The 14,720-nt window shown below is 50.1% G+C and overlaps 1 protein-coding gene across 5 annotated transcripts in view; it reads left to right on the top strand.

Moving 5' to 3' along the window:
* Nucleotides 1-14,720, top strand: part of LOC135050391 (2-Hydroxyacid oxidase 2-like) — a 134,513-nt gene that overhangs the window by 111,846 nt on the left and 7,947 nt on the right. The window contains exon 1 of one of the 5 annotated variants that reach the window (XM_063956874.1): nucleotides 10,922-11,281. The exons of the other annotated variants lie outside the window; for them this stretch is intronic. Coding sequence (XP_063812944.1) covers nucleotides 11,128-11,281 — 154 coding nt within the window. The 5' untranslated portion in view covers nucleotides 10,922-11,127. Of the gene's footprint in view, nucleotides 1-10,921; nucleotides 11,282-14,720 lie in introns of those variants that run through there. 5 annotated transcript variants of the gene reach the window in all.

Here is a 14,720-nt window from a genome sequence, read left to right as displayed (position 1 = left end):
AGCCAGTATACAGCACAGCTCCCATGCAGTCAGTATACAGCACAGCTCCCATGCAGCCAGTATACAGCACAGCTCCCATGCAGCCAGTATACAGCACAGCTCCCATGCAGCCAGTATACAGCACAGCTCCCATGCAGCCAGTATACAGTGCAGCTCCCATGCAGCCAGTATACAGCACAGCTCCCATGCAGCCAGTGTACAGCACAGCTCCCATGCAGCCAGTATACAGCACAGCTCCCATGCAGTCAGTATACAGCACAGCTCCCATGCAGCCAGTATACAGCACATCTCCCATGCAGCCAGTATACAGCACAGCTCCCATGCAGCCACTATACAGCACAGCTCCCATGCAGCCAGTATACAGCACATCTCCCATGCAGCCAGTATACAGCACATCTCCCATGCAGCCACTATACAGCACAGCTCCCATGCAGCCAGTATACAGCACAGCTCCCATGCAGCCAGTATACAGCACATCTCCCATGCAGCCAGTATACAGCACATCTCCCATGCAGCCACTATACAGCACAGCTCCCATGCAGCCAGTATACAGTGCAGCTCCCATGCAGCCAGTATACAGCACATCTCCCATGCAGCCACTATACAGCACAGCTCCCATGCAGCCAGTATACAGCACAGCTCCCATGCAGCCAGTATACAGCACATCTCCCATGCAGCCAGTATACAGCACATCTCCCATGCAGCCACTATACAGCACAGCTCCCATGCAGCCAGTATACAGCACAGCTCCCATGCAGCCACTATATAGCACAGCTCCCATGCAGCCAGTATACAGCACATCTCCCATGCAGCCAGTATACAGCACATCTCCCATGCAGCCAGTATACAGCACAGCTCCCATGCAGCCACTATACAGCACAGCTCCCATGCAGCCAGTATACAGCACAGCTCCCATGCAGCCAGTATACAGCACAGCTCCCATGCAGCCACTATACAGCACAGCTCCCATGCAGCCACTATACAGCACAGCTCCCATGCAGCCAGTATACAGCACATCTCCCATGCAGCCAGTATACAGCACATCTCCCATGCAGCCACTATACAGCACAGCTCCCATGCAGCCAGTATACAGCACAGCTCCCATGCAGCCAGTATACAGTGCAGCTCCCATGCAGCCAGTATACAGTGCAGCTCCCATGCAGCCAGTATACAGCACAGCTCCCATGCAGCCAGTATACAGCACAGCTCCCATGCAGCCAGTATACAGCACAGCTCCCATGCAGCCAGTATACAGCACAGCTCCCATGCAGCCAGTATACAGTGCAGCTCCCATGCAGCCAGTATACAGCACAGCTCCCATGCAGCCAGTGTACAGCACAGCTTCCATGCAGCCAGTATACAGCACAGCTCCCATGCAGTCAGTATACAGCACAGCTCCCATGCAGCCAGTATACAGCACAGCTCCCATGCAGCCAGTATACAGCACAGCTCCCATGCAGCCAGTATACAGCACAGCTCCCATGCAGCCAGTATACAGTGCAGCTCCCATGCAGCCAGTATACAGCACAGCTCCCATGCAGCCAGTGTACAGCACAGCTTCCATGCAGCCAGTATACAGCACAGCTCCCATGCAGTCAGTATACAGCACAGCTCCCATGCAGCCAGTATACAGCACAGCTCCCATGCAGCCAGTATACAGCACAGCTCCCATGCAGCCAGTATACAGCACAGCTCCCATGCAGCCAGTATACAGCACAGCTCCCATGCAGCCAGTATACAGCACAGCTCCCATGCAGACAGTATACAGCACAGGTCCCATGCAGCCAGTATACAGTGCAGCTCCCATGCAGCCAGTATACAGCACAGCTCCCATGCAGCCAGTATACAGCACAGCTCCCATGCAGCCAGTATACAGCACAGCTCCCATGCAGCCAGTATACAGCACAGCTCCCATGCAGCCAGTATACAGCACAGCTCCCATGCAGCCAGTATACAGCACAGCTCCCATGCAGCCAGTATACAGCACAGCTCCCATGCAGACAGTATACAGCACAGGTCCCATGCAGCCAGTATACAGTGCAGCTCCCATGCAGCCAGTATACAGCACAGCTCCCATGCAGCCAGTATACAGCACAGCTCCCATGCAGCCAGTATACAGCACAGCTCCCATGCAGCCAGTATACAGCACAGCTCCCATGCAGACAGTATACAGCACAGCTCCCATGCAGCCAGTATACAGCACAGCTCCCATGCAGCCAGTATACAGTGCAGCTCCCATGCAGCCAGTATACAGCACAGCTCCCATGCAGCCAGTGTACAGCACAGCTTCCATGCAGCCAGTATACAGCACAGCTCCCATGCAGTCAGTATACAGCACAGCTCCCATGCAGCCAGTATACAGCACAGCTCCCATGCAGCCAGTATACAGCACAGCTCCCATGCAGCCAGTATACAGCACAGCTCCCATGCAGCCAGTATACAGTGCAGCTCCCATGCAGCCAGTATACAGCACAGCTCCCATGCAGCCAGTGTACAGCACAGCTCCCATGCAGCCAGTATACAGCACAGCTCCCATGCAGTCAGTATACAGCACAGCTCCCATGCAGCCAGTATACAGCACATCTCCCATGCAGCCAGTATACAGCACAGCTCCCATGCAGCCACTATACAGCACAGCTCCCATGCAGCCAGTATACAGCACATCTCCCATGCAGCCAGTATACAGCACATCTCCCATGCAGCCACTATACAGCACAGCTCCCATGCAGCCAGTATACAGCACAGCTCCCATGCAGCCAGTATACAGTGCAGCTCCCATGCAGCCAGTATACAGTGCAGCTCCCATGCAGCCAGTATACAGCACAGCTCCCATGCAGCCAGTATACAGCACAGCTCCCATGCAGCCAGTATACAGCACAGCTCCCATGCAGCCAGTATACAGCACAGCTCCCATGCAGCCAGTATACAGTGCAGCTCCCATGCAGCCAGTATACAGCACAGCTCCCATGCAGCCAGTGTACAGCACAGCTTCCATGCAGCCAGTATACAGCACAGCTCCCATGCAGTCAGTATACAGCACAGCTCCCATGCAGCCAGTATACAGCACAGCTCCCATGCAGCCAGTATACAGCACAGCTCCCATGCAGCCAGTATACAGCACAGCTCCCATGCAGCCAGTATACAGTGCAGCTCCCATGCAGCCAGTATACAGCACAGCTCCCATGCAGCCAGTGTACAGCACAGCTCCCATGCAGCCAGTATACAGCACAGCTCCCATGCAGTCAGTATACAGCACAGCTCCCATGCAGCCAGTATACAGCACATCTCCCATGCAGCCAGTATACAGCACAGCTCCCATGCAGCCACTATACAGCACAGCTCCCATGCAGCCAGTATACAGCACATCTCCCATGCAGCCAGTATACAGCACATCTCCCATGCAGCCACTATACAGCACAGCTCCCATGCAGCCAGTATACAGCACAGCTCCCATGCAGCCAGTATACAGTGCAGCTCCCATGCAGCCAGTATACAGTGCAGCTCCCATGCAGCCAGTATACAGCACAGCTCCCATGCAGCCAGTATACAGCACAGCTCCCATGCAGCCAGTATACAGCACAGCTCCCATGCAGCCAGTATACAGCACAGCTCCCATGCAGCCAGTATACAGTGCAGCTCCCATGCAGCCAGTATACAGCACAGCTCCCATGCAGCCAGTGTACAGCACAGCTTCCATGCAGCCAGTATACAGCACAGCTCCCATGCAGTCAGTATACAGCACAGCTCCCATGCAGCCAGTATACAGCACAGCTCCCATGCAGCCAGTATACAGCACAGCTCCCATGCAGCCAGTATACAGCACAGCTCCCATGCAGCCAGTATACAGTGCAGCTCCCATGCAGCCAGTATACAGCACAGCTCCCATGCAGCCAGTGTACAGCACAGCTCCCATGCAGCCAGTATACAGCACAGCTCCCATGCAGTCAGTATACAGCACAGCTCCCATGCAGCCAGTATACAGCACATCTCCCATGCAGCCAGTATACAGCACAGCTCCCATGCAGCCACTATACAGCACAGCTCCCATGCAGCCAGTATACAGCACATCTCCCATGCAGCCAGTATACAGCACATCTCCCATGCAGCCACTATACAGCACAGCTCCCATGCAGCCAGTATACAGCACAGCTCCCATGCAGCCAGTATACAGTGCAGCTCCCATGCAGCCAGTATACAGTGCAGCTCCCATGCAGCCAGTATACAGCACAGCTCCCATGCAGCCAGTATACAGCACAGCTCCCATGCAGCCAGTATACAGCACAGCTCCCATGCAGCCAGTATACAGCACAGCTCCCATGCAGCCAGTATACAGTGCAGCTCCCATGCAGCCAGTATACAGCACAGCTCCCATGCAGCCAGTGTACAGCACAGCTTCCATGCAGCCAGTATACAGCACAGCTCCCATGCAGTCAGTATACAGCACAGCTCCCATGCAGCCAGTATACAGCACAGCTCCCATGCAGCCAGTATACAGCACAGCTCCCATGCAGCCAGTATACAGCACAGCTCCCATGCAGCCAGTATACAGTGCAGCTCCCATGCAGCCAGTATACAGCACAGCTCCCATGCAGCCAGTGTACAGCACAGCTTCCATGCAGCCAGTATACAGCACAGCTCCCATGCAGTCAGTATACAGCACAGCTCCCATGCAGCCAGTATACAGCACAGCTCCCATGCAGCCAGTATACAGCACAGCTCCCATGCAGCCAGTATACAGCACAGCTCCCATGCAGCCAGTATACAGTGCAGCTCCCATGCAGCCAGTATACAGCACAGCTCCCATGCAGCCAGTGTACAGCACAGCTCCCATGCAGCCAGTATACAGCACAGCTCCCATGCAGCCAGTATACAGCACAGCTCCCATGCAGCCAGTATACAGCACATCTCCCATGCAGCCAGTATACAGCACAGCTCCCATGCAGCCACTATACAGCACAGCTCCCATGCAGCCAGTATACAGCACATCTCCCATGCAGCCAGTATACAGCACATCTCCCATGCAGCCACTATACAGCACAGCTCCCATGCAGCCAGTATACAGCACAGCTCCCATGCAGCCAGTATACAGCACATCTCCCATGCAGCCAGTATACAGCACATCTCCCATGCAGCCACTATACAGCACAGCTCCCATGCAGCCAGTATACAGTGCAGCTCCCATGCAGCCAGTATACAGCACATCTCCCATGCAGCCACTATACAGCACAGCTCCCATGCAGCCAGTATACAGCACAGCTCCCATGCAGCCAGTATACAGCACATCTCCCATGCAGCCAGTATACAGCACATCTCCCATGCAGCCACTATACAGCACAGCTCCCATGCAGCCAGTATACAGCACAGCTCCCATGCAGCCACTATATAGCACAGCTCCCATGCAGCCAGTATACAGCACATCTCCCATGCAGCCAGTATACAGCACATCTCCCATGCAGCCAGTATACAGCACAGCTCCCATGCAGCCACTATACAGCACAGCTCCCATGCAGCCAGTATACAGCACAGCTCCCATGCAGCCAGTATACAGCACAGCTCCCATGCAGCCACTATACAGCACAGCTCCCATGCAGCCACTATACAGCACAGCTCCCATGCAGCCAGTATACAGCACATCTCCCATGCAGCCAGTATACAGCACATCTCCCATGCAGCCACTATACAGCACAGCTCCCATGCAGCCAGTATACAGCACAGCTCCCATGCAGCCAGTATACAGTGCAGCTCCCATGCAGCCAGTATACAGTGCAGCTCCCATGCAGCCAGTATACAGCACAGCTCCCATGCAGCCAGTATACAGCACAGCTCCCATGCAGCCAGTATACAGCACAGCTCCCATGCAGCCAGTATACAGCACAGCTCCCATGCAGCCAGTATACAGTGCAGCTCCCATGCAGCCAGTATACAGCACAGCTCCCATGCAGCCAGTGTACAGCACAGCTTCCATGCAGCCAGTATACAGCACAGCTCCCATGCAGTCAGTATACAGCACAGCTCCCATGCAGCCAGTATACAGCACAGCTCCCATGCAGCCAGTATACAGCACAGCTCCCATGCAGCCAGTATACAGCACAGCTCCCATGCAGCCAGTATACAGTGCAGCTCCCATGCAGCCAGTATACAGCACAGCTCCCATGCAGCCAGTGTACAGCACAGCTTCCATGCAGCCAGTATACAGCACAGCTCCCATGCAGTCAGTATACAGCACAGCTCCCATGCAGCCAGTATACAGCACAGCTCCCATGCAGCCAGTATACAGCACAGCTCCCATGCAGCCAGTATACAGCACAGCTCCCATGCAGCCAGTATACAGCACAGCTCCCATGCAGCCAGTATACAGCACAGCTCCCATGCAGACAGTATACAGCACAGGTCCCATGCAGCCAGTATACAGTGCAGCTCCCATGCAGCCAGTATACAGCACAGCTCCCATGCAGCCAGTATACAGCACAGCTCCCATGCAGCCAGTATACAGCACAGCTCCCATGCAGCCAGTATACAGCACAGCTCCCATGCAGCCAGTATACAGCACAGCTCCCATGCAGCCAGTATACAGCACAGCTCCCATGCAGCCAGTATACAGCACAGCTCCCATGCAGACAGTATACAGCACAGGTCCCATGCAGCCAGTATACAGTGCAGCTCCCATGCAGCCAGTATACAGCACAGCTCCCATGCAGCCAGTATACAGCACAGCTCCCATGCAGCCAGTATACAGCACAGCTCCCATGCAGCCAGTATACAGCACAGCTCCCATGCAGACAGTATACAGCACAGCTCCCATGCAGCCACTATATAGGGAACTGTCCAGGACCGTTTTCAGGGGCGTTGTGTGACGTCACACGCAGCAGCTCCCAAAAAAATATGTCTGTTGACCGTCTGACAGCGCAGCCAGGCTCACTACCATAGATCCAATGCGTCCAAAATTATCCACAATCTAATTGCGGACGCATCGGGAGGCGGCCTCACACATTCTGGCGGCCTTGCCCTGTGGTAGGCGGCCCCAGCATGTGCAGAGATGAACGCGGATCTGGCTGCGTATGCCGCACTCTGCGCCTATCTCTGAATATCCCCCTGTGAGTGCTTGGTCTGTCCTGTTGTTCTATGTTTATTAGTTCCAGGATCTCACAGGAGCAGCTATTCCATTCCATCCATTCCATTCATTCCATTCCATCCATTCCATTCCATTCATTCCATTCCATTCATTCCATTCATTCCATTCCATTCCATTCATTCCATTCCATTCATTCCATTCCATTCATTCCATTCATTCCATTCCATTCATTCCATTCATTCCATTCATTCCATTCCATTCCATTCATTCCATTCCATTCCATTCATTCCATTCCATTCATTCCATTCCATTCATTCCATTCATTCCATTCATTCCATTCATTCCATTCCATTCCATTCATTCCATTCCATTCCATTCATTCCATTCATTCCATTCCATTCCATTCATTCCATTCATTCCATTCCATTCCATTCATTCCATTCATTCCATTCCATTCATTCCATTCCATTCATTCCATTCCATTCATTCCATTCATTCCATTCCATTCATTCCATTCATTCCATTCCATTCCATTCATTCCATTCATTCCATTCCATTCATTCCATTCCATTCATTCCATTCCATTCATTCCATTCATTCCATTCCATTCATTCCATTCATTCCATTCATTCCATTCCATTCCATTCATTCCATTCATTCCATTCCATTCCATTCCATTCCATTCATTCCATTCCATTCATTCCATTCATTCCATTCATTCCATTCCATTCCATCCATTCCATTCCATTCCATTCATTCCATTCATTCCATTCCATTCATTCCATTCATTCCATTCATTCCATTCCATCCATTCCATTCCATTCATTCCATTCCATTCCATTCCATTCCATTCATTCCATTCCATTCATTCCATTCATTCCATTCATTCCATTCCATCCATTCCATTCCATTCATTCCATTCATTCCATTCCATTCCATTCCATTCATTCCATTCCATTCATTCCATTCATTCCATTCATTCCATTCCATCCATTCCATTCCATTCATTCCATTCATTCCATTCATTCCATTCCATTCCATTCCATTCATTCCATTCCATTCATTCCATTCATTCCATTCATTCCATTCCATCCATTCCATTCCATTCATTCCATTCATTCCATTCCATTCCATTCCATTCCATTCATTCCATTCCATTCATTCCATTCCATTCCATTCATTCCATTCCATTCATTCCATTCATTCCATTCCATTCATTCCATTCATTCCATTCCATTCATTCCATTCATTCCATTCATTCCATTCCATTCATTCCATTCCATTCATTCCATTCATTCCATTCATTCCATTCCATTCCATCCATTCCATTCCATTCCATTCATTCCATTCATTCCATTCATTCCATTCATTCCATTCCATTCCATCCATTCCATTCATTCCATTCCATTCATTCCATTCCATTCATTCCATTCATTCCATTCATTCCATTCCATTCCATTCCATTCATTCCATTCCATTCATTCCATTCATTCCATTCATTCCATTCCATTCCATCCATTCCATTCCATTCCATTCATTCCATTCATTCCATTCCATTCATTCCATTCATTCCATTCATTCCATTCCATCCATTCCATTCCATTCATTCCATTCCATTCCATTCCATTCCATTCATTCCATTCCATTCATTCCATTCATTCCATTCATTCCATTCCATCCATTCCATTCCATTCATTCCATTCATTCCATTCCATTCCATTCCATTCATTCCATTCCATTCATTCCATTCATTCCATTCATTCCATTCCATCCATTCCATTCCATTCATTCCATTCATTCCATTCATTCCATTCCATTCCATTCCATTCCATTCCATTCATTCCATTCCATTCATTCCATTCATTCCATTCATTCCATTCCATCCATTCCATTCCATTCATTCCATTCATTCCATTCATTCCATTCCATTCCATTCCATTCCATTCCATTCATTCCATTCCATTCATTCCATTCCATTCCATTCATTCCATTCCATTCATTCCATTCATTCCATTCCATTCATTCCATTCATTCCATTCCATTCATTCCATTCATTCCATTCATTCCATTCCATTCATTCCATTCCATTCATTCCATTCATTCCATTCATTCCATTCCATTCCATCCATTCCATTCCATTCCATTCATTCCATTCATTCCATTCATTCCATTCATTCCATTCCATTCCATCCATTCCATTCATTCCATTCCATTCATTCCATTCCATTCCATTCATTCCATTCATTCCATTCCATTCATTCCATTCCATTCATTCCATTCCATTCATTCCATTCCATTCATTCCATTCCATTCCATTCCATTCCATTCTCGGGTTTTATAAATTACCTGCAAAATAAAACTCAGTTAACACCCGAGAATGAATAAAGATACGTTAAGAAGAACACCATTGTTTTTCTTAGGAATTTCTGCATCTGTATGATATATCACATGACTACCTTCCCAATTTAAAAAAAATAGTTGCATCCAAGGTGGACTACTTCAAGATGGCCGCCATACTGGTGCCATACCGTAAAAACTGTATCCCCCACTCCCATCTCATACATGTAGACACTGGATAACATTTCCTTACACATTTCCTTTTTATAAGGGTTTTTCCACACTGTATATACAGGGGGAGATGTACTAAGCCTGAAAAGTGATAAATATCACTGTGATAAAGCACCATCCAATCGGCTCCTAACTGCCATGTCACAGGCTGTGTTTGAAAAATGACAGTTAGGAGCCGATTGGCTGGTGCTTTATCACAGTGATATTTATCACTTTTCAAGCTTAGTACATCTGGCCCACAGTATTTATATATGCGTGTGTTTGGACAGCACGGATGGTGTAATGGTTAGCATTACTGCCTCACAGCACTGAGGTCATGGGTTCCATTCCCACCATGGCCCTAACTCATACTTGCCTACCTGCCCCTCTCCATGAGGGAGAAAATGCTCTGTTCCTGGACTTTCCTGGTAATGTATGATTGCCATCACCTGTGGTGAAACACCTTTCTTATCAATTACCCAGCTCACCACAGGTGATGGCAATCATACATTACCAGGAGAGTCCAGGAACAGAGCATTTTCTCCCTCATGGAGAGGGTCAGGTAGGTAAGTATGCCCTAACTGTGTGGAGTTTGTATATTCTCCCTGTGCTTGTGTGGGTTTCCTTCGAGTACTCCGGTTTCCTCCCACAATCCAAAAATATACTGGTAGGTTAATTGGCTCCGGACAAACAAAAAATGAACCCAAGTGTGCGCTGATCCCACCTCTCCCCCATAACAACACATACTACAGCTACTCCATAGAGCAGGCATTCCCATCCACGGTCCTCAAGGCACACCAACAGTGCAGGTTTTAGTGATATCCAGGCTTCAGCACAGGTGACTTAATTAGTAGCTCAGTTATTTTGATTTAACCATCTGTGCTGCAGCCTGGATATCACTAAAACCTGCCCTGTTGGTGTGCCTTGAGGACCGTGGTTGGGAATGCCTGCCATAGAGTGTAAGCTCCACTGGGAAAGATGTGGAATATGTGTGCGCTGTAAATAAATGAATACATATTAATATCTGGCTATACCCCAATGCACCCTGCTCATGTCCTTATCCAGGAGCCTACTCAGCCTTTCCCTGCCATGCCCAGCACATGGCGCTGCCCCTGTGTACCTGCCCTGGGGTATAATACTTCTTGTACACAGGATTGCAGATATACATATAGGGAGGCGGAGGAGAGAGGCGCTGTGTCAGCTCCACATTCAAGGTTCCTGTCAGGAAAATGTCCTTCAGCTAAAAGTGGAGAAAGAGGCTGAATGGGTGGGTGTGAGGGGCAGACAAGGACGCTGAGATATAGGGGGGGGCACGGTGCCACACATCATCAGACTTTGGATAGACGATGCTCTGTACAGCAGCCCCTCTGTGATTCCATTACTAATGTGACTTCGCTACTTGGGAACCCGAAATCTAAGTAGTAAGAGTCCATCTGTGATCCCCAGTGACCTCCTCTGACCAGGATTCCTGTCACGGAGAGCCCTCTGGCTGGAGATCTGCTGCCACCATGCCTTCACCATCAGCGGGGGCTTCATGCCTGGTGACCGGGGCCAGTGGCTTCGTGGGGCAGAGGATTGTGCAGATGCTGCTGGAAGAGGGTCTGTCAGAGCTTCGAGTCCTGGATAAAACCCTCAGTGCGGACCTCCTGGAGACCTGCGAGGGTAAGTCACCTTCTAACCCACCAGCACTGTCCGGCTGTCTGTGGCCAATGGTCAGAGGTAGGCGGACGTGGCATGAGGGTATGACTATACATAGGCAGGGTGGATGTAAGTGTGTATTGTGGCTAGCTGGGGGAGAAAGACGTTATCCAAACTCATCTCTGCGGACGGAGAATCAGAGGGAGGAATTTGGGGGAGTAGGTTCCAAAATAGGAATATTGTTATTGTGTCTACTGAGAACGCACACCATACATGTCCAGTATCTTCCTGCTAGTACAGTGTATACTGTGGGCCTGATTCAGCATTGCACGCGTGTCCGCCTGCAAACAGGTCACGCAATTTGCACAATCACCGCAGGCTGCGCACGCAATGTTCGGCAGCTGCCATGCATTTCGCAACAACCACATTTCAGCCGCGTCTCCACTTGTAACTAACCGGCAATGGGTGTTCATATGCAGAATAAGGGGACCATTTATCAACGAGTGATAAAACTCGTTGTGGATGATAAAACTTGTATGATAAGTGGTGCTCCAGCCAATCAGCTCCCAGCTGTCATTTTTCAAACACATGACAGGAGCAGATACACAGTGCCCCACAGTGCCAGATACACAGTGCCCCACAGTGCCAGATACACATTGCCCCCACAGTGCCAGATACACAGTGCCCCACAGTGTCAGATCCACAGTGACAGATACACAGTGCCCCACAGTGCCAGATACATATTGCCCCACAGTGCCAGATACATATTGCCCCACAGTGCCAGATACATATTGCCCCACAGTGCCAGATACATATTGCCCCACAGTGCCAGATATAATGCCCCACAGTGCCAGTTACAATGCCCCACAGTGCCAGATACACAGTGCCAGATACACAGTGCCACACAGTGTCAGATACAATGCCCCACAGTGCCAGTTGCAATGCCCCACAGTGCCAGATACATGCCCCACAGTGCCAGATACATGCCCCACGGTGCCAGATACATGCCCCACCGTGCCAGATACATGCCCCACCGTGCCAGATACATGCCCCACCGTGCCAGATACAATGTCCCACAGTGCCAGATACATGTCCCACAGTGCCAGTTACAATGCCCCACAGTGCCAGATACATGTCCCACAGTGCCAGTTACAATGCCCCACAGTGCCAGTTACAATGCCCCACAGTGCCAGTTGCAATGCCCCACAGTGCCAGATACAATGCCCCACAGTACCAGTTACAATGCCCCACAGTGCCAGATACAATGCCCCACAGTGCCAGTTGCAATGCCCCACAGTGCCAGATACAATGCCCCACAGTGCCAGTTACAATGCCCCACAGTGCCAGTTACAATGCCCCACAGTGCCAGTTACAATGTCCCACAGTGCCAGTTACAATGCCCCACAGTGCCAGTTGCAATGCCCCACAGTGCCAGTTACAATGCCCCACAGTGCCAGTTGCAATGCCCCACAGTGCCAGTTACAATGCCCCACAGTGCCAGTTACAATGCCCCACAGGGCCAGATACAATGCCCCACAGGGCCAGATACAATGCCCCACAGTACAAGAAAAATATGTGTATGTAGTCCTGCGCTGCAGTTTCAAGCTGCCGTTTAAAATCGATGGGATTCACCCTCCAAAATCCCCACACACATATACAGCAAATACAAAGATGATTGAAAACAGGCGCTGTCTAAAGTATTAAAACTTTAAAAAATGGTGCTAATCCACTCCAAACTTGTGTGGCTTCCTCCAGATCAGTGCACAGGTGTTAACGTGGGGTTGAAAAGACACTTACATAGCAGTTCAACCTTGCGTTCCTTAAAAGGTATCTTTAAACAGGTCTGGATGAAAACGATCCTATCACAAATAGCGGTCACACAGAATGACACTTACATTTGGTTTCAGTCTCGAATGCACTGAAAGGTATCTTTCAAACGACCCCCATACGTAGTGGACAGGAAGCAGCCAAACCAACGTGCATAAAAACATACACTGATTTTATTCATCAAATAAAACAAACATAAAAACTGCAGCAACAACGTCCCATGGGGGGTAGATGTTCGTCACAGCATGGATAACTTCAACGCGTTTCAAGGATTCTTTCCCCTTTGTCAAGAAGTGCTCTTGACAAAGAGCTGGCAGCGCGGCAGCGGCAGTGAGTGCATTGAGGGGCAGGAGAGATGCTGCGCTCTCCTCCCCTCACATTGCAGAGTGACGGGGTGGGTGGGCATGATGCCCTGGCCGCCGGCGGCGCCCCTCTCTGCTGGGCCTGCCAAGGCGCCCAGGGCACGTGCCCCACTCGCCCTGCCTTAGTTACGCCTCTGTCTCCCAGTACTGTGCCCTCAGTAGTTGTACCCCCCAGTACTGTGTCCCCTGTAGCTGTGCCCCCAGAAGTTGTGCCCCCAATACTGTGCCCCCTGTAGCTGTGCCCCCAGTACTGTGCCTTCAGTAGTTGTGCCCCAGTACTGTGCCCCCAGTAGTTGTGCCCCCAATACTGTGCCGCTTACCAAAATAAATAAAAATAATAAATACTCACCATCCCCACTCCTGCTTCCCGACCGCTGCTGCCCTTTGTCTCCAGCCGCTGGAGCTGCTCCTCGGATCTATGGGAGAGACATCATGATATCTCTCCCATAGCACCGCATAGACACTAGATGTCAATTATGACCTCTAGCGTCTATGGCCGCTCCCACAATGCCATGCGGCGTGCTATGACATCATCGCTACCGCGCGGCACAGGCACCAGTAGCGGATTTTGCCACGGCGGCGGCACCCTCGGGATGACGGCGGCGGCACCCTTGGGACAGCTACTGTGGCTGTCACTGGTGTTTCATGTGCTGTTACGGCCGGGTCCTGCAGCTGTACATGGGTGTTGCTGTCCTGGCTGTCACTGTGTTGTACAGGGGGCAGGGGCGCTGTGAAATATAGGGGTGCTGGTGTCTTAATAACATTACACTGGCCCTGTCTGCTATAAAAGTTTGGGTGCAGTTAAAAATTAAAAGCACACTGTTCCCGTATGCTGTGAAATATAGGGGTGCTGCTGTTCAAATAACATTACACTGGCCCTGTATGTTGTAAAAATTCAGGGGTGCTGCTGCTGCTGTTAAAATAACATTACACTGCTCCTGTATGCTGTAAGAATACAGGGGTGCTGTGAAAATAAAGGGGCACTGTTCTGTGTGCTGTAATAATAAAGGGGTGCTGTCCTGTGAAATGGAGAACAACAATTTGGAGGAAAAAATAGTGGAAGATCAGGAACCACTTCCAGTTCCTAGTACCAGTGCTGAAGCTGCTGCTGCCACCAGTCATGACAATGACGATGCAATTCCATCAACGTCGTCTGCTAAGGCCGATGCCCAATGTCATAGAGGGCATGTAAAATACAAGAAGCAAAAATTAGTAATCAGAAAGAAAATAATAATTATCTGACGAGAAACGTAAAATTGGGAATATGCCATTCA

The sequence above is a fragment of the Pseudophryne corroboree genome, chromosome 2 (assembly GCF_028390025.1).
Source record: "Pseudophryne corroboree isolate aPseCor3 chromosome 2, aPseCor3.hap2, whole genome shotgun sequence".
Classification (NCBI taxonomy): Eukaryota; Metazoa; Chordata; class Amphibia; order Anura; family Myobatrachidae; genus Pseudophryne; species Pseudophryne corroboree.
The sequence above is the reverse complement of the archived record's forward strand: the minus strand, read 5'-3'. Positions and strand labels throughout refer to the sequence as shown.